The sequence below is a fragment of the Hylobates moloch genome, unplaced genomic scaffold, assembly GCF_009828535.3.
Source record: "Hylobates moloch isolate HMO894 unplaced genomic scaffold, HMol_V3 SCAFFOLD_19, whole genome shotgun sequence".
NCBI classification, from domain to species: domain Eukaryota; kingdom Metazoa; phylum Chordata; class Mammalia; order Primates; family Hylobatidae; genus Hylobates; species Hylobates moloch.
In genome coordinates, this window is record NW_026652294.1 from 4,788,260 (window position 1) to 4,815,766 (window position 27,507).

Here is a 27,507-nt window from a genome sequence, read left to right on the forward strand (position 1 = left end):
TCACTGCAACCTCTGCCTCCCAGGTTCAAACAGTTCTCATGCCTCAGCCTCCCGAGTAGCTGGGACTGCAGGCGTGTGCCACCACACCAAGCTAATTTTTGTATTTTTAGTAGAGACGGGGTTTCACCATGTTGGGGCTGGTCTTGAATTCCTGACCTCAAGTGATCTGCCTGCCTTGGTCTCCAAAAATGCTGGGATTACAGGTATGAGCCACCGTGCCCGGCCTCTTATATACATTTTAGATATTGCAAATATCTTCTTTACATATCAGCCTCATATATACATTTTAGATACTGCAAATATCTTCTTTATATCTATGATCTCTTCATTTTGACTATGGTACACTTCACTGAACAGAAATCTTCAAATGCAAGGGTGAGTAATATTTAGGCCATGTGATTTGATTATAATACAATTAAAAAATCTTTTAAAAATATCATAGATTTCAAAAATAAATAACATATACTATATAACCCTTGTGTTAGAAAGAATCACTATGTAAAAAGTAAAGTAGAGGTTCCTCTTCAAAGGCTTTCCTCCCTGTCTAATTAGGAATAAATAGTGACTTCTCTTAGAAGTAAAATTTATTCAAAGACCTGTGCTAACATTCTTAGATATCTGCTAGCCGTAATAAATTAATATACTTTGTGTTCTTAGCTCCCACAATTTAGCCTAAATATTTGCCCTGGCATGTTTATACTGGTCCAAGCAAGCATTGGGTCATAGCCTGTAGGACATAACTAATTGAAGGGTAATGAACATATTACCAAGCAGACTGGTGGGACACAGTTAAACTGGTACTTAAAGGTAAATTTATAGCATTAAATACAAGAGAAATAAAAAAGTTTACAAGCAAACGAGGTAGGCATTTTTCTCCAAAAGTTGTAAAGAGAAGTAACAGAGCAAGCCTATGAAGTCAGGAAGGAAGGAAATAACAGAATGAAAGAAATAGATAAAATAGATAAGAAAATAACATTATAGATTAATGAAACCAAAAGCGATTTACCCACCCCCAAAAAGATTGCTAAAATAGACTTTTGGCAGAATTGGTCAATTAAAAAAAAAAATCAAAGCTGCAAGTAAATTGAGTGGGCAAACTTTCTGTAAAGGGCCAGATAGTAAATATTTTAAGCTTTTCATACATGGTCTCTGGCAATTAATCAACTTTTGCTGTTGAAGCAGGAAAACAGGCATAAATAATACCTAAAGGAATGGGCATGTCTGTTGTTCCAATAAAACTTTATTTATGGACACTGAATTTTTAATTTCATATAATTTTCACATGCCACAAAATATTATTCTCCTTTTTTTTAGCCATTAAAAAAACGTGAAATCGATTCTTAGCTTGCTGCCAGCTGTACAAAAACAGGTGGCAGGCTGGATTCAACTGGTCCCAGATGTAGCTAGAAAAGGACAGATGTCAGGCTCAGTTGTTTCGTCACAATCCCTTAAGCATGGACAGTCAACAAAGGGACCACCCCTGAGAATTATAACAGCTGGCCTTCTGGTGGGCAAACCATCCTCTGATGGACTGGAAGCCTACCCCCCTACCCCGAGCCCTGGCTGCGACAGCTCTGGAACCCTGACTGCCTGGATGCCCCTCAGCTCTGGAACCCTGACTGCTTGGATGCTCCCTCAGCTCTGGAACCCTGACTGCCTGGAACTCTGATCCGGAACCCAAGATCCTTCCAGGGCCTCAGGGGAATTGCTGCTGCCCTCCTCCCTCTCCACCCGACCCTGCGTCCAGCAGTCGCCACCAGGGGCGTCAGAGCGCGCGCATGCGCCCAGCTCGGAGCCGCTCCGATCTCGCGCCGGCACCTGGCAGCCAATCGCAGGTCTCCACTGGACGCGCGCGTGTGGAGGCGTGCGCGTCGGCGGCGCCCGGGGGCCTGAGGAGGCGTAGTCGCCGCCGGCTTTGCTCCGGGAGCGCCTCCGGGGCCGGTGCGTGGCCGGCAGCTCGGGAACAGCAGCTGATCCGGACCGGTAAGGACGGGGGCGTGGCGCGGCTTCGGCGTTGCCTGAGGGGAGACTTGAGGGATTTCATGGTGAGCCGCAGCCCTGCGGGTCGCGACACCGCGCTTGGCTGTGCGCTGCCGGGGCGGCCTTTGCAATGCAGCCGCTTTCTGTGGGGAGTGCAGGGCAGAAGCAGGTCCCACGATCCCCTCACGCACACCCCCTTCCCTAATCTCAGCGGGCGCCACTTTCACATCAGCCTCCACTCCCTCACGCAGACGCCTCCACCCCCGGGCTGGGCCCGGGCCTCCTGGAGAAGGGGCCTTTCCTGGCTCCCAGTGCGCTCCCCTCCCCCATCGCCCCCGCGGGGTCTCTTTTGGCGCTCAATGTATTTAAAAATCTGAAAACTGCCTTGTAACCCCAGGCCCTCCCCCGTTCTGGAGACCTGTAGGCCCAGACCCCTTAAGGCATTTGAATGTATCGGTCTGTCTCCCCTACCGCACCGTCTTGTCTTATTTACTGCGTGGCTGTCGGGACTCAATGCAGCCCCTGGGACTCTAATGGAGTCCCTCCCGTGAGAGCCAGGACCTGAGCGGATTTGGAGGCTTTTGATTTGGGCAGTTGGCGGGTGGGATGTTTTCCTTTGCTAAGGTAGGGTAGATTGGAGGAACAGATCTGGGGGAAAGGAGTTCAGTTCACTTTTCTGGTTAAGTGTGAGATGATTGATAAACACCTAAATGGCAATGTCAGGTAGGCAGTGGGATCGAAAATATTCTTGTGACATGTAAGTAACTAATGCTTCTCTCTGGTTACCTCAAGGATGTGACCTTCTGCCTGGAATAGCTCAAGTTCTTAAAAGTTGTGTTGTAATAAACCTGAGATAAGAAAAGAGAAGCCTCCCTGATAAGGACCAAAGTTGTATCTTTTTTCCTTCAGTTTCGCTCTCTTGCCCTTTCCTGTGCTAAAACATACCTGTTGAGTATTTAATATTTTACTGAGGGAATCCGAATGATGCGTATGATTAGTTCAGGCCAATTGTTGATGTAGGTCATTCGGGAACCCTCTAAATTGCTTTCTTGAGAAAGGAGAGGGTGGTAGTGGCATTCTTTTACCAGATCTCTTGAAAAAAAACTAAGAGCATCATGGATGTTAAGTTATATGAAGCTGACTTCTTTTATCCTACCCTCTTTCTCAACGACTGTATTTCATGAGGTAATTGCATGCAGCAGGACAGGGGAGGTCATCTGAAGTCATTGCATGCCAGTAGGTGAGATTATAGTGAATTCTGTGCCCAGCAATTTGTGATTACAGCTCAGTGAGACCCATTGTATTAGTTATCTATTGCCGTGTAACAAATTGTCTGAAAACTTAGTAGTTTAAAGTTAAAAAAAAATTATTACCTCGTAGTTTTTGAAGGTCTGCAATCCAAGAGTGGCTTAGCTGACTGGTTCTGGCCCAGGGTCTCTCATGAGGTTTCAGTCAAACTTTTGGCTGAATTATCAGTCTCTGCGGAATTGACTTGGGTTGGATCATCTGCCTCTAAGCTCACTCACGGGGCTGTTGGCAAGAGGCCTCAGTTCCTCACTCTGTGGGCGTCTCCATGGGGCTGTTCGTCTCACAGCAGCTGGCTTACTTCAGAGCAAATGATTCAAGAGACCTTGTACCCAAGATGAAGGGCAGAGTCTTTATGACTTAATTTCTGAAGTGGCATACCATCACTTCCTGCTGTATGTGCGTGATCCCACAGGCCAACCCTGTTAGTGGGAGAGGGCTACAACTATGTGAATTCCAGGAAGTGGGATTCATTTAGGGCCATCTTGGAGGATGGCCGCTACAGCCATTTATCCACCATTTAACCCTTTTCCATAGGATCTCAAAGCATTGTCCTGTTACTCTGGGTGAATAATTTGACTTCTTGCTAAGGCCAGAGCCTCTACATGTGCACTTGTTTATTTAAGGATATTATTCTAGCAAGAGTTCTCTTTGTCTAGGGTTTTCTGTCTCTCCAGATCATTAATATTAATATTAATAGCAAACATACTGATTGTACTGTCACCTCACCTTAAAGATCTCGTTTTTGATGCCACATCTCCCATCTGCTTGTTTTATTTTGTATTTGCTTGTCCTTACAGGAAAATTTCTCCTGAGTTGTCCATATTTGCTATCTCCTGTTCTTCTTCCTTAAACCCACTGTTGTCGAGGTCACCAGTGAATTCCACTTTGCTTAATCCATTAGTCAGTTTTAGTTGATTTTCTTGATTTTATTTGATTTATTGGCAGCATATATTATAGTTGTTCCTTTTCTCCTCCCCATTGGATTCTGGGATGCCTCTCTTTCTCGATTCTCCTCCCACCTGAATGGCTGTGAATAATTGTTTTTTTTTTTTTTTTTCTGGTAATTTCCTTTACCAGCTCCTTCTCAATTTACCAATTTACCTCAATTTATTTTCTGGTAATTTCCTTTACCAGCTCCTTCTCAATCTCTGGTAATTTCCTTTACCAGCTCCTTTTTTTCTGGTAATTTCCCTTACCAGCTCCTTCTCATCTCCATGACCTCTCATCAATGGAATGCCCCAGAGCTTAGATCTCAGACCTCTTTCCCTGAATGATCTCATCCAGTCTTGTGTTTTAAATAATACTACATACTGAAGACTTCAAAATTTAAGTACCTACCTCAGAACTTTCCTTGGGCTCTGATCTCATAGATTTACCTGCTCAGCATTACCTCTTGTGTGTCCTTCTCCTCTCCTTCACATCCCAAACCCAATCCATCAATGAACCTTGTGGGCCTTCTAGATTTTTATCTAGAGTCCGACTTCTTAGTATCTCCATTTCTGCACCCTGTCTGATACTACCATCATCTTTTGTTTATAATATTTCAGTAGCTTCTTGTCTCCTGCTTCCACTATTACTCTCTAAAGTCTATTCTCCACACAGTAGCCACAGCAATCCTGATGAAATGAATCAGATCATATTACTTCTCACTCAGAGCCTTCCAGTAATCTCTCATCACACTCAGGGTAAAAGCTGAAGAATTTATTTTTATTTATGTACTTATTTTTTGAGATGGAGTTTCGCTCTGTCACCCAGGCTGGAGTGCAATGGTGCGGTCTTGGCTCACTGCAACCTCTGCTTCCTGGGTTCAAGTGATTCTCCTCCTCAGCCTCCCAAGTAGCTGGGATTACAGGTGCCCGCCACCACACCCAGCTAATTTTTGTATTATTATTATTTTATTTTTATTTTTATTTATTTTTTTGAGACGGAGTCTTGCTCTGTCACCCAGGCTGGAGTGCAGTGGCACGATCTCAGCACACTGCAGCCTCTGTCTTCTGGGTTCAAGCAGTTCTCCTGCTTCAGCCTCCCGAGTAGCTGGGACTACAGGCACACACCAGCACACCTGGCTAAGTTTTGTATTTTTAGTAGAGACGGGGTTTCACCATGTCGGCCAGGCTGATCTCGAACTTCTGACCTCAGGTGATCCGCCCGCCTCGGCCTCCCAAAGTGTTGGGATTACAGATGTGAGCCACCGCACCCGGCCAAAGCTGAAGAATTTAGAATGGCCTACATGATCTTGGCTTTCCTTTGCCACAAACAGCTCATTTTTAATCTCATTTCTAACTTGTCACCCTTTTCATTGGTCCACCTATGTTAGCCTATTGATCAGTCCTTGCATGTGTTAAGTGCTCCAGTCTTAGAGCCTTTGTGTTTGCTGTTCCCTTTGTTGGAGTATTCTTCCCCAGATAGCCATATTCATGTTACATGAGTATCAACCTGCCTCCATTTCCTACTTTATTTTTCTCTCTAGTGTTTATATAACCATCTTACTTTTTGTTAAAAAAAAATTATTTTCTGACTACCCCTTCTGGAATGTCAGCTCCCTGAAGTGAAGGACTTTGGATCACTGCTATATTGCCAGACCAATACATGGCACCTTTTTGGCCCACCAAACTTTTATTGAATGAATGGTCTTCTTAAATTCCTCTCAAATACCACCTTGATGCTTCCCCTTCTCCCTTTCTCTGTAGTCATGAGATTATCAGAACTGTGCAGATTCTTGATCATTCCTGTATAATTTCTCTCTTAGTTTTTTGTGGACTGGAATATGTTTTAATTCTACTGATTGAATACATTTTATAGCTATAGTTCCACTAAAATAGCAAACATCAGAACATCAAATGTCTATGTTTGGCAACACACAGAACCTTATATGATGGTCTTTCTGTAGATTAACAATTTCTCCCTAATTTCTTAACATCCCTCCCACCAGCTCAGTTCTAATGCAGCAATATTACCTTAGGGTCAATTTGATATGTGAAAAGAGAATAGTGACTTTCACCTTTTGGCTTTTAACACTTAGTTAATGTGGGCACAAGCTTTTTTTTTTTTTTTTTTTTTAAATTTATTAGAAGCGGGGAAGAGGGGAAAGTGTTATATGGGATTAGAGATACAAATGGCTGAAGAGAAAGTATTTGTTTTCTTAGTAAAGTATGAAGAGGCATCCACTGAGAATGAGGAGAAAGTGGGGGTTTGAGGAGAAAGGCAAAAGTGAGAAATAGTCCTGCTAAGAACGTGGACTGCGGTCGAATCCTTCTGTGTCTGGAATTGGTGGGTTCTTGGTCTCACTGACTTCAAGAATGAAGCCGCGGACTCTCGCGGTGAGTGTTACAGTTCTTAAAGGCGGTGGGTCCGAGGTTTGTTCCTTCTGGTGTTCGGAGTTTCTTTCTTCTGGTGGGTTCGTGGCCTCGCTGGCTCAGGAGTGAAGCTGCAGACCTTCGTGGTGAGTGTTACAGCTCTTAAGGAGGCGCGTCTGGAGTTGTTCGTTCCTCCTGGTGGGCTCGTCGTCTCACTGGCTTCAGGAGTGAAGCTGCAGACCTTCGCGGTGAGTGTTACAGCTCATAAAAGCCGTGTGGACCCAAAGAGAGAGCAGTAGCAAGATTTATTGCAAAGAGCAAAAGAACAAAGCTTCCACAGTGTGGAAGGGGACCCGAGCGGGTTGCCCTTTTTTTTTTTTTTTTTTTTTTTTTTCAGACAGAGTCTTGCTGTGTTGTCCAGGCTGGAGTGCAGTGCAGTGGCACAATCTCAACTTACTGCAACCTCCGCCTCCTGGGTTCAAGTGATTCTCCTGCCTCCTGAGTAGCTGGGATTACAGGCGTGCACCACCACGCTCAGCTAAGTTTTTGTATTTTTAGTAGAGATGGGGTTGCACCATGTTGTTCAGGCTGGTCTCAAACTCCTGGCCTTGTGAGCCACCTGCCTTGGCCTCCCGAAGTGCTGGGATTACAGGCGTGAGCCACCACGCCCGGCCTGGCACAAGTTATTTTAATCTTATTCTTTGTTAGCTTCTTATACTTGTAAACTACAAGTGTGTATAGGTCCATTCCTCGTTCTTTCCCTTCAGTGTATAAGTTAATCAGTCATTTGGATAATACTGAATAATACAATTCTGAGAGTTGAGCTTAAGCATTAGTGTTGTATAAGTTTGAAACAAAATGTGAATGCTCTGCAGAAGTCTTAACTGGGTTTTTTTCCCTGGGAGCTTCTCAGTCACAGAGACCCAAGTTACACAGGGAGTCATGAGAGGACCTATGTAGTCTGCATAGAATATGCTCTCACAGCTTTTTACAACCTCTAGATTCCTTATAACTAGGTTGACTATGTAATTTATCATCTAAAATGAAGGACTTATTAAAGATTGAAGAGTGGCACTATCCATAATTACACAGAGATAGAAGTTTAAACTGCAACTGTCTTGGTCATACCAGCATATTTGGTAATCCTACGTATAATTTATTTGGTCTTCCAAGTCCTTGGTATCGGAGAAGAGTTCACTCTGCAAGGAGATATAACTGTTCCATCCTTGGGAATGTATGACTCCCACTACAATTTATAAATTGACCACCTGATACTAGCTTAATTCTTTTTGTTGGCTAGATTAGCTTGCATTGTTCCATTATCCTTGTTACGAATTGAGTCTGCTTAATGGTGCTTTGAAAATTTAGCAGCGGTTGTTGGGAGATGGAGGGTTATACCATCCTGTTGCTAGGCATTTTTTTTCTTTGAAATATAATTCATATGCCATAAAATTCACCCTTTGGAGTGTGAAATTGAATGGTTTTTAGTATTATATACTTACAAAATTATACAACCATCAGCAATATCTAATTCCAAGACATTTCATCAACCCTAAAGAAACCTTGTATCCGTTAGTAGTCACTCCCTATATTACTTTTCCATGGCTGCTATAACAAATTATCACAAACTTGGTGGCATAAAACAACAAAAATTTATTCTCCCTTAGTTCGGAAGGTCAGAAGTCTAAAATAAGTTTCACAAGACCTATATCAAGATGTTGGCAGGGCTGTCCTCCCCTGGGAAACTCTAGCGGAGAATCCCTTCTTTGCATCTTCTAGTTTGTGGATGTGACGTTCCTTGGCTTGTGACCATGTCACTCTAATCTTTGCTTCTGTCTTCACATCACCTTTTCCTAGAGTATGTGTGAAATCTCCCTCTGCTTCTCTTACAAAGACATTTGTGATGGCATTTAGGGCCCACCTGTATATAGTCCAGGATAATTTTCCCATCTGCAAAGATCCTTTTTCCAAATAAGGTATCATTTACAGGCTTAAGGGAATAGGACCTGATATTTTGGGGGCCATTTTTCAAATCTACTATATTCCTTTCATTCCTCTTCATCAAGCCCATGGCAGCTGCTACTTTATTTCTGTCTGTATGAATTTGCCTTATTCTGGACATTTCGTATAAGTAAAATAATAAAATATGTGGCCTTTTGTGTCTGGTGTTATTCACTTAGTGTATTTTCAAGGTACACCATATTGTATGCCTGTTTGTACTTCAATTTTTTTTTTTTTTTTTGAGACGGAGTCTTGCTCTGTCGCCCAGGCTGGAGTGCAGTGGCGCGATCTCGGCTCACTGCAAGCTCCGCCTCCCGGGTTCACGCCATTCTCCTGCCTCAGCCTCTCTGAGTAGCTGAGACTACAGGCGCCCGCCACCACGCCCGGCTAATTTTTTGTATTTTTAGTAGAGACGGGGTTTCACCGTGGTCTCGATCTCCTGACCTCATGATCCGCCCGCCTCGGCCTCCCAAAGTGCTGGGATTACAAGCGTGAGCCACCGCGCCCGGCCTCAATTTTTTTTTATGGCTGAATAGTATTGCATTGTACGGATATACCACAGTTCGTTTATTCATTCATCAATTAATTTACATTTGATTGTTTGCACTTTGTAGCAGCATTATGGCTATATTCCAGCTAGCTTATATATGTGTTATATTTTCAGTTCTCTTGGGTATATACCTAGGAGTGATATTGTTGGGTCACATGGTAACTCTATATTTAAATTTTGAGCAATTGCCAAACTTTTCCAAAGTACAAGTTTATATTACCACCAGCAGTATATGAGGGTTCAGATAGCTGCACATCCTCTGCAACACTTGAGATTGTTTTTGGTTATAACTAACCTAGTGGATGTGAAGTAATAGCTCATTGTGATTTTGATTTGCATTTCCTTAATGACTAATTATGTTGAACAGCATTTCATGTGCTTCTTGGCCATTTGTGTATCTTTGGAGAAGCGTTCAAATCCTTTGCCCATTTTTTTATTGTTTGTTTTTGAGACAGAGTCTCGCTCTGTTGCCCAGGCTGCAGTACAGTGACACAATTATGGCCCACTGCAACGTCGACCTCCCAGGCTCCAGTGATCCTCCCATCTCAGCTGCCATCCTGCCTCATTCCACCCATGAGTAGCTGGGACTACAGGCGTGTGCCACGATGCCCAGCTACATTTAAATTTTTTTTTTCTTGAGACAGTCTTGCTCTGGCACCAAGGTTGTAGTGCAGTGATGTGATCACAGGCATACTCTACCATGCCTGGTTAATTTTTTAATTTTTTGTAGAGGTAGGGTCTCACTGTGTTGTATACAAGCTGGTCTGGAATTCCTGAGCTGACTAAGTCCTCCTGCCTCAGCCTCCCAAAATACTGGGATTACAGGTATGAGCCACTGTGCCTGTGTTTTTAAATTTTTTGTAGAGAAGGGGTCTCACTACATTGCTTGGACTGATCTTCAACTCTTGGTCTCAAGCGATCCTCCCATCTCAGCCTTCCAAAGTGTTGGGATTACAGGCGTGAGTCACTGTGTCTGGCTTATGTTTTATTTTATTTTTTTAACAGAGTCTCACTCTGTCGCCCAGGCTGGAGTGCAGTGGCATGATCTCAGCTCACTGTAACCTCCGCCTCCTGGGTTCAAGTGATTCTTCCTGCCTCAGCCTCTTGAGTAGCTATGATTATAGGCGCATGCCACCATGCCGGCTAATTTTTGTATTTTTAGTAGAGACAGGGTTTCGCCACGTTGGCCAGGCTGGTCTCAAACTCCTGACTGTAAGTGATTCTCTCACCTTGGCCTCCCAGAGTGCTGGGATTATAGATGTGAGCCACCATGCCCGATTGGGGCCTGTTTTTAAAATGAACTGTTTTATTGTGGTAAAAACACATACAATTTACCACCTTAACCATTTTTAAATTAATAGTTCAATAGTTTCACGTATATTTGCATTGATGTGAAACAGATCTCTAGAACTTTTTCATCTTGCAGAACTGGAACAATGCCCATTAAACAACAGACTCACCCTTTTCCTCTGCCCCTAGCCGTTGGTAACCATTACTCTACCTTCTGTTTTTTGGTTTTTTTTTTTTTTTTTTTTTCGAGACAGAGTCTTGGTGTGTTGCCCAGGCTGGAGTGCAGTGGTGCGATCTCCACTGACTGCAACTTCTGCCTCCTGGATTCAGGGGATTCTTCTGCCTCAGCTTCCCGAGTAGCTGGGACTACAGGTGTGTGCCACCACCACGCCCAGCTAATTTTTTTTGGAAACAGAGTTTCTCTCTCGTCGCCTAGGTTGGAGTGCAGTGGCGTGATCTCAGCTCACTGCAACCTCCGCCTCCTGGGTTCAAGCAATTCTCCTGCCTCAGCCTCCCAAGTAGCTGGGTTTACAGGTGCCTGCCACCACATCCGGCTAATTTTTGTATTTTTAGTAGAGACAGAGTTTTGCCATGTTGGCCAAGCTGGTCTCGAACTGCTAACCTCAGGTGATCTGCCCACCTCAGCCTCCCAAAGTGCTGGGATTACAGGTGTGAGCCACTGCTTCCGGCCTCTACTTTCTGTTTCTATGAATTTGACTATTTTAGTTACCTCATATAGGTAGAATTACACAAATACAAAAGTATTTGTCTTTTGTGACTGGTTTATTTTATTTGGCATAATATCCTCAAGGTTTAAACATGTAGCATGTGACAGATTTTCTTCCTTTTTAAGGTTGAATAATATTCTATTGTGTATATATATATATCTCATATTTTGTTTATTCATTTTTGGGTAGACATTTGGGTTGCTTCTACCCCTTGGCTATTTTAATAGTCCTTCTGTGAATATGGGTGTGCCAATATCTCTTCGAGACCCTGCTTTCAATTCTTTTAGATGTATACCCAGAAGTAAGATTGCTAGAACATATAGTAGTTCTGTTTTTAATTTTATGAGGAATTTCTGTACTGTTTTCCGTAGTAGTTATACCACTTTACAATCCAGTAACTGTGCATGAGGATTCTAATTTCTTTCCAACAATGTTTGTTTTTTAATAGTAGTTATCCTAGTAGGTGTGAGGTGGTATCTCATGGTGGTTTTAATGTGCATTGCTTTTATGATTAATGACACTGAATATATTTACTTGGTCTTTTGTATATCATCTTTGGAGAAATGTCTATTCAAGTTATTTGCCCTTTTAAAAAATTGAGTTATTTGTATTTGTCATCTCCATTATAGTTTTACTTCTTGCTTTCCAATCAGAATGCTTTTTGCTTCCTTTTCTTTCCTAATTACCTTGGCTGTAGAACCTCCAGTACAGTGTTGAGTTGAAGTGGTTAAAGTGGACATCTGTCTTGTTCCTGATCTTAGGGACGGGGTACTTTCAGTCTCACCATTAAGTATGATACTATAATAGCTGTGAGTCTCATACAGATGCCTTTGTCTGGTGGAGAAAGTTTCCTTCTATTCCTAATCGTTTTGTTGTTTCAAATCATAAAAGAATGTTAGCTTTTGTCAAGTGTTTTTTCTGCAGGCAGGTGTCGTTTTTGTCCTTTATTAAAATGGTATAGGCTGGGCATGGTGGCTCACACCTGTAATCCCAGCACTTTGGGAGGCCGAGGCAGGCGGATCACCTGAGGTCGGGAGTTTGAGACCAGCCTGATCAACATGGAGAAACCGTCTCTACTAAAAATACAAATGAATTAGCTGGGCGTGGTGACACATGCCTGTAATCCCAGCTACTCGGGAGGCAGAGGCAGGAGAATTGCTTGAACCTGGGAGGCGGAGGTTGTGGTCAGCCAAGATTGTGCCATTTCACTCCAGCCTGGGCAACAAGAATGAAACTCTGACTCAAAAAAAAAAAAAAATTAAAATTAAAAAAAATAAAAATAAAATTAATATTGGTTGATTTTCATAGAATGAACCATCCTTGTATTTTTTAAATAAATCCCACTTGGTCATGGTATGTAATCGTTATATATGTTGTTAGATTTTGTTTGCTAACATTTTGTTGAGGATTTTTGCCTCTATAAGGGATATTGGCCGGGCGCGGTGGCTCACGCCTGTAATCCCAGCACTTTGGGAGGCCGAGGCGAGCGGATCACGAGGTCAGGAGATACAGACCACGATGAAACCCCGTCTCTACTAAAAATACAAAAAATTAGCCGGGCGTGGTGGTGGGCGCCTGTAGTCCCAGCTACTCCGAGAGGCTGAGGCAGGAGAATGGCGTGAACCTGGGAGGCGGAGCTTGCAGTGAGCCGAGATCGCGCCACTGCACTCCAGCCTGGGCGACAGAGTGAGACTCTGTCTCAAAAAAAAAAGAGGCTGGACACGGTGGCTCATATCTGTAATCCTAGCACTTTAGGAGGCCGAGACAGGCGGATTGCCTGAGCTCACGAGTTCAAGACCAACCTGGGCAACATGGTGAAACCCCCATCTCTACCAAAGTACAAAAAAATTATCCAGGCCGGGCGTGGTAGCTCACGCCTTTCTTTTTTTTTTTTTTTTTTTTTGAGACAGAGTCTCGCTCTGTCGCCCAGGCTGGAGTGCAGTGGCGCGATCTCGGCTCACTGCAAGTTCCGCCTCCCGGGTTCACGCCATTCTCTTGCCTCAGCCTCTCCGAGTAGCTGGGACTACAGGCGCCCGCCACCACGCCCGGCTAATTTTTTGTATTTTTAGTAGAGACGGGGTTTCATCGTGGTCTCAATCTCCTGACCTCGTGATCCGCCTGCCTCGGCCTCCCAAAGTGCTGGGATTACAGGCGTGAGCCACCGCGCCCGGCCAGTTTTCTTTTTTTATATGATTTCTTGGTTTGATTTTGGTATAAGAGTAATAACTAGCCTCATAGAAAGATGTGCAAAGTTTTCTGTCTTCTAATTTTTGGAAGAGTTAATGAAGGATTGGTGTTAATTCTTTTAAAAACGTTAAGAATTTACTAGCATAGCTATCGATGATTTTGGGCTTTTATTTGGGGAAGTTTTTTGATTACCAATTCTATCGCTTGTTTTGGATCCATTTATATTTTCTGTTTGTTCTTGAGTCAGTTCATTAGTTCGTGTCTTTCTAGGAATTTGTTTCATCTAGGTTATCTAATTTGTTGACAGATAATTTTTCATAGTATTCCTTTATAATTCTCTTTATTTCTGTGTGGTTGGTAGTAATATACCCTCTTTATTTTTAAAAAATAATTCATTGAGGTGAAAGTCACATAACATAAAATCAGTCATTTTAAAATAAACAATTTAGTGACATTTAGTGCATTTGTAATATTGTACATGTGCTGCCTCTATCTAGTTCTGATACATTTCCATCATTCCAAAGTGAAACCCCTTTACCCATTAAGAATCTCACCATTTTCCCTTTCCTATCTTCTGGCAACCACAAATCTTTGTTTAATATCTATGGATTTATCTATTTCTGATATTTCCTGTAAATGAAATCATACAATATATGAGCTTTTCTGCCTGACTTCTTTCACATGGTATGTTTTCAGGGTTTACCCTGTTGTAGCATGTATCAGTATGTCATTTCTTTTATGGCTGAATAAACATTCTGTTATATATATATATACCATGATTTGTTTATCCATTCATCCATTGATGGACATTTAGGTTGTTTCCACCTTTTGATTATTATGGATTGTTGCTATAAACATGTATACATGTACCTGAGTACCTTTATTTCTTTGAGTGTATACTTAGAAGTAGATTTGTGGGATCATAAGTCTATGTTTAACATTTTGAGGAACTGCCAAACCATTTTGTAATAAAATCTTTTGATTTTTACAAGCTTTTGTTAATTTCCAGGATCTGAAAAACGTGATTTTTGTAGTTTTTGCTAGTGTTCTCTTTGCTTTTATGAAGCAGCAGCTATCTGTAGGTCCTTATTCCACCATTCCCCTTAACTTCACCCTGTTGCTGGGCATTTAACAAATTGACTTTGTTATGCCTTTTTTTAGTTGTCTTTTTTGTGATCCTCCACAACCCGTCTTTAAATCATTCTTCAAGCCCTTTTAAAACTCAGCTTTAGTGAAGAAACTTGACTCTGAACTATCAGACCACTTTTAGTTTGAACTGCCACCCTGTCAAATCTCCTTTGTAACCTCCGCCTCCCGGGTTCAATTGATTCTCTTGCCTCAGCCTACCAAGTAGCTGGGATTACAGGCGCCCACCACCACTCCCGGCGAATTTTTGTGTTTTTAGTAGAGATGGAGTTTCACCATGTTGGTCAGGCTGGTCTCGAACTCCTGACCTCAGGTTATCTGCCCACCTCGGCCTCCCGAAGTGCTGGGATTACAGGCGTGAACCACTGCGCCTGGCCTTTTTTTTTTTTTTTTTTTAAAGATGGAGACCAAGATTCTACTCATAGGAGGAAGGGAAGGAAAAGGGGAAAAATGACTGATTTTCTCTGTTGCTTAAGAGTAGATCCCAGGCTGGGCACGGTGGCTCACGCCTGTAATTCCAGCACTTTGGGAGGCTAAGGCGGGTGTATCACCTGAGGTTAGGAGTTTTAGAGCAGCCTGACCAATATGGTCAAACCCCGTCGCTACTAAAAATACAAAAATTAGATGGGCGTGGTAGCATGTGCCTGTAGTCCCAGCTACTTGGGAGGCCAAGACAGGAGAATTGCTTGAACCCAGCAACTGCGGAGGTTGCAGTGAGCCAAGATCACAGCACTGCACTCCAGCCTGGGTGACAGAGCGAGACTCCCAAAAAAAAAAAAAAAAAAAAAAGAGTAGATCCCACTCCTACTGAGGTAGGGAGGTTAGACATGCAAAGACGTATCAGATCTAACAGGTTTGTCCTCAAAAATCAATTCTCACCTCCCATGATGGGAGAAGCCAATAGGAGGGCTTCAATTCCAAAGAAAGCTGAGAGATCAGTGGATGATAACCCACCTTCCAGATTATTTCTATGCATTCAAACAATGGCCCTTCTAGTAGATCATTGTTTTTTCTTTGTTATTTTTTGAGACGGAGTCTTGCTCTGTCAGCCAGGCTGGAGTGCAGTGGCACAATCTCGGCCCACTGCAATCTCTGCCTCCTGGGTTCAAGCAGTTTTCCTGCCTGAGGAGCTGGGATTACAGGTGGGTGCCACCACGCCTGGCTAATTTTTGTATTTTTAGTAGAGGTGGGGTTTCACCATGTTGGCCAGGCTAGTCTGAAACTCCTGACCTTATGATCCGCCTGCGTCGGCCCCCCAAAGTGCTGGGATTACAGGCATGAGCCACCATGCCCAGCCTCTAGTAAACCATTGTTATAACCACACACGAGTTTCTAACCACACACATACTGTTCTGAGGAAAGGCTTCCCCAAACCATTGTCCTTATGATGAGATCTGGCCATACATATTTTTCTTCTGAACCCCAGGATTGTGGGGCTGTCACATTTCCTCTAACAGTACACCTTAGGAGCTCCCAGACTTGAAGAAAATTGGCTGTTTCCCACATTTGAACATTTTCCACTTTTCCCTCAGTCTACCTTTTTGAATTGATTTCTGACTACTTCTAGATAACCTTTTTCCATTAATGAATATTTGAGTGCTTATTGTGTGCCAGGCACTGCTTTAGGCACTTGAGAGAAATCAGTAAACATAACAGACAAAAATGAACAACAAAAACAAAACAAACTGTTTCAACAGAAGGAACTAACAAATAGTCCAGTGGAGGAAGAAAGATAGTAAGTATAATAAAAATGCCAATTCTTTGGTGAAATGGAAGATGATGTTATAGAATTAGGAAAAAAATAATAGAGCAGGCTTAGAAGTTGAGGAGGTATAAGAGAATTGTAATTTTACACAGTGTAGTCAGAGTAAGTCTTATGGAGAAGGTAAATTTGGACATGCACTTGAAGGGGATAAAAGGTCAGAGAGGTAGCAAGAGTGGAAATAGTAGTACGGATCTGTAAATTCTTCATTTTTCTCTCAGTCTAGTCTGTGAAAATTGTCATGTCTTTTGATAAGGAACGACCTTGGTTTAATAGTTACTCCCCTCCTAGACTCTCAGGCTAGATTTTTTTTTTTTTTTTTAATTGAGACGGAGTCTTGCTCTTGTTGCCCAGGCTCTGGAGTGCAATGGCACAGTCTTGTGCACAGTCTTGGCTCACTGCAACCTCTGCCTCCCAGGTTCAATTGATTCTCTTGCCTCAGCCTACCAAGTAGCTGGCATTACAGGCGCCCACCACCATGCCTGGCGAATTTTTGTATTTTTAGTAGAGATGGAGTTTCACCATGTTGGCCAGGCTGGTCTCGACCTCCTGACCTCAGGTTATCCACCCACCTCGGCCTCCCAAAGTGCTGGGATTACGGGTGTGAGCCACTGAGCCTGGCCTTTTTTTTTTTTTTTTTTTTTTTAAAGATGGAGTCTCGCTGTGTCACCCCGGATGGAGTGCAGTGGCACAATCTCAACTCACTGCAGCTTCTCCTGAGATGCTTGTGCCTCGGCCTCCTGAGTAGCTGGGACTATAGGTGTGTGCCACCATGCCTGGTTAATTTTTTGTATTTTTATTAGAGATGGGGTTTCTCCATGTTGTCCACACTGGTCTCAAACTCCTGACCTCAAGTGATCCACCCACCTTGGCCTCCAGGTGTAATCCCCTGCTGGGATTACAGGCGTGAGCCACCGCACCTGGCCTCTCAGGCTAGTTTCAACCCTATTTTACACTCCACTACCATCCTCAGCTTACTTTTGAAAAAGTATTTATTAAAAAATATTTATGAAAAAGTTATTTTTGTTTTATTTAGTTGCCCTGGGATGGAATACAAATGTTTGCTGTAGTTTTAAGGATCCTATAAGACTCCCATTTACTGCAAGGATCTCTGTTTAATGGGCATTCAATTCTAAGATAGCAAATGTGTAGAGTTATTTGTGGGGGTGGGGGACAAGTTCGAGAAAGAAGCAGTGGGGTGAAGAAAGTGATAGGCAAGGGAAGATGGTGGGGATAGGTACCATAGGAGTCCTGGTGGCCTAAAATCTAATCACAGAAGTTACTCAAGTAGGACTGATGCCTGAAAAAAACTTGTGTGTGGCTATAACAGTGATCTACTAGAAGGGCCATTGAATGCACAGAAATAATCTGGAAGGTGGGTTATCATCCACTGATCTCTCAGCTTTCTTTGGAATTGAAGCCCTCCTATTGGCTTCTCCATCACGGGGGTGTGAATTGACTTCTGAGGGCAAATCCATTAGATCTGATATGTCTTTGCATGTCTAACCTCCCTACCCCAGTATCTCAAGATTCTGGCAAATTGGAAAATAAGCATTCATTCATCCATTGGTGGACATTTGTAGAGAAGGGTCTGTGGACATCTAGAGGAGAAGAAAACTCTCATGGTCTAATACTACTCTTGTTCTTAATGAATTTGTTTATTAACTTATTAGCTTTGTTCCTGATCCTTGCTCTATTCCTCTTTTTCATCTTGAATGATGGTTGGATGGAGGGTTAAGCAGTATGGACAACAGCCAAAAATCTAACCAAGAGCAACTGGTTAGGAAGTCCAGCAGTGTTATTAGAACCCAGTTTAAGTTTTTCTTCTTTGCTTATTCGATGGTTTATTAACAACAGGAATTCATTTCTCACATTTTTAGGCTGGGAAGTTCAAGATCAAGATGCTGGACAATTTGGTTCCTTAGGGAAGGCTCTCTTCCAGGCTGGTGGATGACAGCCTTCTTGCTGTGTTCTCACATGACAGAAAGAGGAAGCAAGGTCTGTGGTATCTCCTCTTATAAGGGCACCAATCACATCATGAGGGCCCTATCCTCATGAATACATCTTAACCTGATTATCACCCAAAGGCCCCATCTCTATATACCATCACATTGAGGGCTATAGCTTCAGTATACAAATTTGGGATGGGGGGAACACAGTTCAGCCCATAGCGTAACCCAAATTATATATACCTAAAATATTCTCTAGAATTGGAGGAATCATTTAATGCTTAGGAATAGAAGAGTGATATAATTACAGTTGTGTTTTAAGATCCATCTTGTGGTGGTGTGTTATATAATTTGAAGGACAGAGAAAAAGGACAGAACAATTTAGGGTCTAGTACAAGTGTACACAAATGAAGTAACCAGTGGATCTAAACCTAGAAGTTGCGGCCTGGGCTGGGGGCCATTAATAGGAATGGACATGAAAGGTAGAATGAGCGATGCTCTAAAAGTTCTTTAAAATGTCTTATAAGGTACTTTGACATTTTCTGGGAGGTAGAGGAGGTTTGAACAGGTTTAAAAAATAGAGAGTGAAAAAATGAATCCAATGAGACACTTTAATTCTTGAAGACTAAGCAGTTAACAGCAATATCATCAGAAATAGGTGTGCACTAAGTCAGTTTTAGCAGAAAGAGCACAAAACCAGAATTCAGGAATTAGGCATCTTAATGCTAACTCTGTCTACAAACCCTCCATATAACTTTAGTAAATCATAAACTTTTGGGGGCTTTAAAAATTAATCTTCAGATTGGCCAGGCATGGTGGCTTACACCTGTAATCCCAGCACTTTGGGAGGCCAAGGCGGGCAGATCATGAGGTCAGGAGATGAAGACCATCCCGGCCATCATGGTGAAACCCCGTCTCTACTAAAAATACAAAAATTAGCTGGGCGTGGTGGCACACCTGTAATCCCAGCTACTCGGGAGGCTGAGGCAGGAGAATAACTTGAACCTGGGAAGCAGAGGTTGCAGTGAGCCATGATCGTGCCACTGCACTTCAGCCTGGGTGACAGAGCAAGACTCCGTCTTGAAAAAGAAAAAATAATAACAATAATAAACTAATTAATCTTCAGATAAATCTAATGGCCATGTTGTCAGATTATAGTCTGATTTTTTAGGATATTGGAGAATATTAATGATTGTGAATTAGAATATTTTCTTTTGTTTTTTTGGGATGCAGTCTCGCACTGTCACCCGGGCTGGAGTGCAGTGACATGATCTCGGCTTACTGCAACCTCCACCTCCTGGCTTCAAGGGATTCTCCTGCCTCAGCCTCCTGAGTAGCTGGGATTACAGGTGTCCACAACCACGCCCAGCTAATTTTTTGTATTTTTAGTAGAGACAGGGTTTCACTGTGTTGGCCAGGCTGGTCTCCAACTCCTAACCTTGTGATCCACCTGCCTTGGCCTCCCAAAGTGCTGGGATTACAGGCATGAGCCACCGTGCCCAGCCAGGTATTTTCTTTAGAGAGGATGTTAGAAAATACATTTAGAATTACCTAGAAGGTAGTTACTGGAAATGTGGAAGTGATCCTGAGAAGAAGATTGGATTTGGGCAGGAGTTTTCCCACAGGACATTTGGTAATTCCTGGAGCCATTTTTAGTTGCCACCCTGGGGGACTACTGCTGGTTTCTAGTGGGTAGAGATCACAGACGCTGCTAAACATCCTACAGTGCTCTTGACAGCCCCCAGCAAAGAATTATCCAGTCCCAAATGTCAGTAATGCTTAGGAAACACTGGGCTAGGTGGCATCACCCTGGAGTTAGGCAATTGAAGTTGTGTATAGACAGACTAAACCAATTTTAGTTGACTCCAGAGAGCAGTGTATTCATATCTGCCTTATATTTTTTCTGGCATTATATATCTACTAATTAAGTTGTAAATCACTGTTCATGATACGCCAGTTTGTATATAGTTGACAATGCTTAATATTGTATTCCTTTTTAAATTCACTTCCAAGGTGATACACATATTTATAGGAATAAATATTGTCTATATGTTCCAAAATTAGATACTGATATCCTCATTAAAATTAAAACAATATGCATGGCATGTATTAGATATCAGTTTAATTTTTATGCTTTGGATTATGTTGATTTGAAGGGTCCACACTGGGATACAGTGAATCTTGATATGTTTTTAGAAATTGGTGAGTTTTGAACCTTGGTTTCTAGTGCCTACATTTTGCTAGCATTAGACCAGTTTTTGAAACAACTAGTAGTGACCTAGTGATGAGGCTTAACTGATTTTGTGGGTCAGTGGTTAATTTAAGAAAAAGGAGGCAGGCGCAGCTCAGGCTTGTAATCCATGGCTCATGCTTGTAATCCCAGCACTTTGGGAGGTCGAGGCTAGTGAATCACAAGGTCAGGAGTTCAAGACCAGCCTGGCCAACACAGTGAAACCCTGTCTCTACTAAAAAATACAAAAATTAGCTGGGTGTGGTGGCATGTGCCTGTAATCCCAGCTACCCTGGAGGCTGAGTCAGGAGACTTGCTTGAACCTGGGAGGCAGAGGTTGCAGTGAGGTGAGATTGCACCATTGTACTCCAGCCTGGGCGACAGAACTAGACTCCGTCTCAAAAAAAAAAGAAAAAGACAAGAAAAATGAAATAGAAAATTTTAGAATGCAGCCTGTGTAGTAAAGGTAGTTATTATTTATGTGTATGTGCTTGCGTAATTGGACTCCATATAACTTTTTTTAAACTATTGGTTGTGGTCAAATATTTGTAAAAAGCTAGCAGCTTTAAGTCTTTTATTGGCCTATGGAATTTCCAATGGATAAAGTTCTCAGAGTAAATTCATAGAAAATGTGGAATTAATGGAGCATAGTCTTCTTTAAAAATAAAGGATCTTATGAAGGAGAGTCGCTATTTATTGATTCATTTAACAAATTCTGTATTTGTTGAGCACCTGTTCTGTGCCAGACACTGTTCTTTGTGCTGGGTATACAACAGTCAACAAAAGATACAATACCTGCCCTTTTGAGTTTTATGTTCCACTGGATGGACAATAGAAAATAATCAAGATAAATAGGATTGTAATATGTTAAATGGTGATAGGGCTTTGGGGATGAAAGAAAAGGGAAAAGAGATTAGGAATGTGGGTTAGAGGTTGGTTGGAATATTTGAGAACCTCACCAAGAGGGATACTTGGAATAGAGCCCTAAGGGCAGTGAGGAGCTAGCCATGCAGATACCCAAATGATCATTCATATTGGAAAGAACAAGGGCTTTGAGCAAGGAAAAGAGCTTAGTATGTTCAAGAAGTAGCAGGGAGGGCCAGGTGCAGTTGCTCACGCCTATAATCCTAGCACTTTGGGAGGCCAAGGCACCTGGATCACCTGAGATAAGGAATTCGAGACCAGCCTGGTCAACATGGTGAAACCTGATCTCTACTGAAAATACAAAAATTAGCTGGGTGTGGTGCTGCGTGCCTGTAGTCCCAGCTACTCAGGAGGCTGAGGCACGAGAATCACTTGAACCTGGAAGGTGGAGGTTGCAGTGAACTGAAATATATACCTGGGTGATAGAGCAGGACTCCATCTCAAAAAAATAAAATTTAATTTAAAAAATTAAAATAAATAAAATAAATAGCAAGGAGGTTAGTGTGGCTACAGTGAAGTGGATAGTGGAGAGTGGTATGAGATAACTGTAGGAGCAGTATGTGTGGTTGGTAGTGTAGTCTTCTAGGCATTGGTAATACTTGGTCTTTTACTCTCAGTTAATCAGAAAGCCATTGGAGGGTTTTGAGCTGAACAATGATACAGTCTGACTTTGTTTAACACAATCGATCTGCTTGCTCTGTGGAGAAGAGATTGAGGAGGAAGCACTGTTGTGTTTAAGTTCAGTGGGTAAGTCAGAACTGGAGGGGAAAATTTAGGAGGCATTAGTGAATGGATTATAATTAAGGCCATGAGTTGGGATGAGATTATCTGCCTGGCACTTGACATTGTGCTATGCTGTTTGTTGGTTATGTATAGGTACTCTAACTCTATAAATTTAATACCTCTTTTCTATATTAATGTTTATGAGATTACTATATATGAATCAATTGAGATATGTACCTTTAATGTAATTTTCTTCCATTTCCACTACAAATCAAGCTGCCATTGAATAGGTGGTGCTTTTAAAAAACCAGCTATTACTGTAAGTCTAAGAAATAAGAATTTTTGCCTTTAAGATAGGAAAATACATTTTAAAGTAAAAAACTTGCTAAAGAGGAAGCAGCTGGTGTGTGGCAGACTAAGGATTCCAGCTTACTCTTCAACTCCAAAGCCCATGTTTCTAAACACTGCACAATGATGCCCTCGTAAAAATGTGTGTCCTTTTCCATATGATTTTGCCTAGTGATTAGCTACTGGTAGGTTTTTTAAAAAAAAAAAAAAAATGGAATAGAGCACAATCAGTACAGCAAAGTTATGATTCTAGATTCATAGGAACCTGATCTTTTATCATAGGTTTTAACTGTTTCAGTCTCAGTGTCCTTGTTGGTAAAATAGTGATGTTTATAAAAACAATGTTTTGGAGGAGAATTAAATAAGGTAATGCATTTTCCTGTACTTACTGATGTATGTTTGTACTTAGGTGGCAGTTTATATAAAGGAAGCATTGGGACTTGTGGCCACACCATTCAAGAATAAAAAAATTAGAAAATGGAACAATCATGTGAAGAAGAGAAAGAGCCTGAACCACAGAAGAACATAAAAGAAACCAAACAAGTAGATGACGAAGATGCTGAGCTCATCTTTGTTGGTGTGGAACATGTAAATGAAGATGCTGAGCTAATCTTTGTTGGGGTGACTTCAAATTCAAAACCAGTCGTTTCAAACATTTTGAACAGAGTCACCCCGGGTTCATGGTCAAGGAGAAAAAAGTATGGTCACCTTAGAAAAGATACTGCTAACAAATTGCAGCCTAAAAGTCATGAGACCCTTACATCAGAAGCAGTGACCGTCCTGCCAGCTTCCCAACTTGAATCGAGATCAACAGATAGTCCTATTATTATTGAGCCTTTGTCTAAACCTGATTATAGAAATAGTTCACCACAAGTTGTGCCTAATAACTCTTCAGAATTACCTTCTCCTTTGATTACATTCACAGGTTCATTGCATCATCCAGTAAGTGCAGCACTTCCAGTAGGAGGTATAAATGAAAGTCCTCATGTATCAAAGCGACTTTCTACTTTCGAAGTAAACAGCATAAATCCCAAAAGGGCTAAACTCAGGGATGGAATTATGGAAGGAAATTCTTCAGCTTCGTCCCCTTCAGATACCTTTCATACAATGAATACTCAGCAAAGTACACCCTCAAACAATATTCATACCTCATTAAGCCATGTTCAGAATGGAGCACCTTTTCCAGCAGCTTTTCCAAAGGACAATATCCATTTCAAGCCTATAAATACAAATCTTGATAGGGAAAATGAATTGGCAAAAACAGACATTTTGAGTCTAACAAGTCAAAACGAGACCTTTGATCCCAAGAAAGAAAATCCCATTGTGTTACTTAGTGACTTTTACTATGGACAGCATAAAGGAGATGTGCAGCCAGAACAGAAGACTCACACCACCTTTAAATGCCTCACCTGCGTGAAAGTTCTAAAAAATGTTAAATTTATGAATCACGTGAAGCATCATTTGGAATTTGAGAAGCAGAGGAACGACAGCTGGGAAAACCATACCACCTGCCAGCACTGCCACCGGCAGTTTCCCACTCCCTTCCAGCTACAGTGTCACATCGAAAATGTCCACACTGCCCAGGAGCCCTCTGCTGTCTGTAAGATCTGTGAGTTGTCATTTGAAACAGATCAGGTCCTCTTACAACACATGAAGGACCATCATAAGCCTGGCGAAATGCCCTATGTGTGCCAGGTTTGCCATTACAGATCGTCGGTCTTTGCTGATGTAGAAACACATTTTAGAACATGCCATGAAAACACAAAGAATTTGCTTTGTCCCTTTTGTCTCAAAATTTTCAAAACAGCAACACCATACATGTGTCATTATAGGGGCCACTGGGGAAAGAGTGCACACCAGTGTTCCAAGTGCCGGTTACAGTTTTTAACTTTCAAGGAGAAAATGGAGCACAAGACCCAGTGTCATCAAATGTTTAAGAAGCCTAAGCAACTAGAAGGATTACCTCCTGAAACAAAAGTTACTATTCAAGTGTCGCTGGAACCTCTTCAGCCAGGATCAGTGGACGTAGCATCCATAACTGTGAGCACATCTGACTCTGAACCGTCACTCCCTAGGTCTAAAAGCAAAATTTCAAAAAAGTCCCATTAATTCTAGTTTCAGTAAATCTAAAAAGCAAGTATTTCAAACCAAATTTAAAGACCTCATAAAACAAAAAATACAAACCATACATTATTCAGTAGCACCAAAAATAGTGAAACTAGTGGATTATACATGACTTTTTAAACAAGATTTAGGATATATATTATTTGATCTGAATTTTGAGTTATTATTTTAAAACATCTGGTTTTCATGTTAACTGTGTCTGGCTTAACACATAAAAGGTGTTTGTGTGTGTATGTGTGAGAGAGAAAAAGGTATTAATTTATTTTTTTAATTTTAATTTTTTTTTTTTTTTTTTTTTTTACTTTAGAGACAGGGTCTCACTGTTACCCAGGCTGGAGTGCAGTGGCGTGATCCTAGCTCACTGCAGCCTTGAACTCCTGGGCTCGAGCATTCCTCCGTCTCAGCCTTTGGAGAGTAGCTAGGACTACAGGCGTAGCCACCACACCCAGCTAATTTTTTTATTTTAATTTTTTGTAGTGATGGAATCTCGTTATGTCGTCCAGGCTGATCTCGAACTCCTGACCTTAGGGGAGCCTCCTGCCTCAGCCTCCCCAAGTGCTGGGATGTGTGAGCCACTGCCTCTGGCACCTATTTATTGTTTTGGTATTTCATGTTACTCCTAAGCTTGAAAGCTCTTTTTTCTATATACAGAATTCATAGAATTTTTGAAATACTTAGTTTTCTTTACAGCTTTTTTCATGCATTCAACATTTCATGGTTAACTCTAGTCAGACTGGAATGGCTTTGTTATGCCCTGGCCCACTTGCTGCCGAATTCCCAGAAGTGCCTCTGCTGTGCTGGCATAAAATAACCTGAAAAGATTCTAAAAAGCCAGGATGTGGAATTGAAAGAGAAGCTGCTGCATGAGTAGAAACCAAGAAGGCAGAGGTTAGTTGAGGGAGAGCAGTGGTTCTTTGTTCTAGTTGAAGGATAGGCACACATTCATTCTGGTCTTGGGGCCAGGTCAAAAGGAACACTGCTTCAGAGTGTCTTTACCTACCTGAAAACATCCAAGGAAGCCAAACCATTCAAAGTAACATGCTTTCTTTGGTGAAGGGCCCCTGCAGACATCAAACAGCCACCATGTATCATTGGTTTGAGATGAAATAGCAATAAAATTAATAGAATGGTGCCTGGTACTAGCTGACTTCCTGTTCTGTGATCTAAAGGTGAATTTGATTCATTCCCTCTCCTCTCCCTTCTGGCTAGCCGTTAGTGGAGAATGAACTGGCCATATTCCTCTCAGCCACAGCTGTAAAGCAAGTTTCCCAAGGGGAAGAAGCCCTAATATCTATAATTTGAACTATACTGGACCCATAGTTTTAACTGAAAAGGGCCAAACAAGTGGTGTCTGTCCAGTTCCTGGACTGGGCTAAATTTAGTTTTCCCACTGTTAAGCTGGAGTGAGGACTGGTCCAAGAACGGTAGGTACAGTGGACAAAAATAGCCCAGGGTGACTGGCTGAATTTAAGCCCATAATGGCTTTATATTTTTCTGTGCATATATATCTTACCCTAATTGAACATGTGAAGCTTGCGACTTTATGTCTTGCCTTGGACATGAATGTATTACAGCTTGCAGTTATTCTGTTGTATGTATAGTTTCCCAGTTTATTGACACTAATGCTGTTTGGGTCTTACCTGACACACACCAGTGTGCAAGAAATGTCTCTCTAATTTAGTAGGTGTTAAGACTTAGAGTTAATGTCCTTCATCTGATCTATCCTATCTAATCTGTACTATGGGTGAATCTTTTTCCCTTGCTCTCCCCAGGGGCTGTTTCACAGTATTCTGGAGTACCTTTTGAGTATTGGTTCCTGAACATCAGCAGCCTTGGCTGCCTCTGTGGACTCCCGGAGTTGTCTCCCTGCTTGTGTTCTGGTGCCATCCTTTGTTCCTCCACCCCCGACCAAGGTGCCCAGCAGCCTATCTTCACCAGCCAAGGAACCTGCCATCTTGGCTGTAGACATAGGTCTGGAGAAATATCTCCCTTTTTCCTTGATTTCTTTTTAAAGGTACCTTATCTCTCCCCACTCCTTTCTTCCCTCCTCAATCTAGTTAAGTTTCCTAAGCTTTCACAAAAATCTGGGAAGAGATAATTAAGAGCTTAGCATCCCTCTTAGAGTAGAAGGCAGTACAGATAACAAAGAAGAGTATATTATCTACATTATAGAAAATTTTCTGAGTGTAGGTCCGTAGATTCTGTTGTATTTATTTGCCTGACACTCATTTGATTGAACACTATACTAGGTCTTTTCAGTTACTTTGCTTGGGTTAAGACACTTTGCTAAAATTACAGCCTGAATCCTTTCTTTAGTTGAAGAAAGGGTATGTGTGTGCCAGATTTTCTTGTCTCAGGTAGATACTCCTACTGTGTATAAATAGATCTACAGACTTTTCATACTTACCTGCCGTATTCTGTTTCTGTGGTAAAAATATGAAATGTTTTAGTTGTATGTTGAGTGGTTGGTATTATCAACACTGTTGTTGTTTGCTGTTTCATTAAAGCATGCTCTTAAGGAGTACATATGGTCATTAATTGCCAACTATAGATTCCAGTGATCTGGCCCCTGCCTACCTCCTTCCTCTCTTTTTCATTCTCTGTCATGCTTCTCCACTGTTTTCCCCAATGATGCACTATTTTGACACACTGGCCTTGCTATTCCTTAAGCAAATCACATTCTTCCCAATCCAAAGACTTTGCACATGCTATTATCTTTCTTAGAATGCCCTTCCCCTAGGCCTGCATGGCTTGCTACCTCAATTGTTTGACACTTCCTTTGGTTCATTGAGCTTCAAGGCTCTTAAAATGCCACTGACAATGAGATCTCCCTTAAAAAAAAAAAAAAAATTTTTACTTTTCCCCTTAAAGGCACTTTACTCTCTCCCCACTCTTTTCTTCCTCTTCAAAGTATTTAAATTTCCTAGGTTTTCATGAAAACGCTGGAAAGCGATCATCATC

General features: G+C 41.9%; 2 protein-coding genes and 1 gene segment (V, D, J or C); all 3 read left to right on the plus strand.

The window, feature by feature from the left end:
* LOC116459127 (probable non-functional immunoglobulin lambda variable 11-55) overlaps nucleotides 1–27,507 on the plus strand; it is a 346,106-nt gene that overhangs the window by 119,376 nt on the left and 199,223 nt on the right.
* Nucleotides 1–27,507, plus strand: part of LOC116459129 (immunoglobulin lambda-1 light chain-like) — a 325,567-nt gene that overhangs the window by 95,809 nt on the left and 202,251 nt on the right. The gene's annotated exons all lie outside the window — the stretch shown is intronic.
* Nucleotides 1,829–26,882, plus strand: ZNF280B (zinc finger protein 280B). Of its 7 annotated transcripts, XR_009210960.1 has the most exons (5): nucleotides 1,829–1,983; nucleotides 18,129–18,246; nucleotides 22,832–24,462; nucleotides 25,024–25,434; nucleotides 26,319–26,882. XR_009210960.1 is itself a non-coding variant. In XM_058431007.1 (4 exons), the coding sequence occupies exons 3-4, from the start codon at nucleotides 22,900–22,902 to the stop codon at nucleotides 25,024–25,026; spliced, it is 1,566 nt and encodes a 521-aa protein (XP_058286990.1). In that variant the 5' UTR covers nucleotides 1,829–1,983; nucleotides 18,129–18,246; nucleotides 22,832–22,899; the 3' UTR covers nucleotides 25,027–26,882. The 7 variants fall into 7 exon arrangements, 6 of the variants coding, with proteins under 6 accessions (XP_058286990.1, XP_058286989.1, XP_031995296.1 ...); XM_058431007.1 differs by having other exon boundaries at nucleotides 25,024–26,882; XM_058431006.1 differs by lacking the exon at nucleotides 25,024–25,434.

Bases quoted from the DNA above. Each gene is read 5' to 3' on its own strand.
- ZNF280B (XM_032139405.2), top strand. From the start codon at position 22,900: ATGGAACAATCATGTGAAGAAGAGAAAGAGCCTGAACCACAGAAGAAC.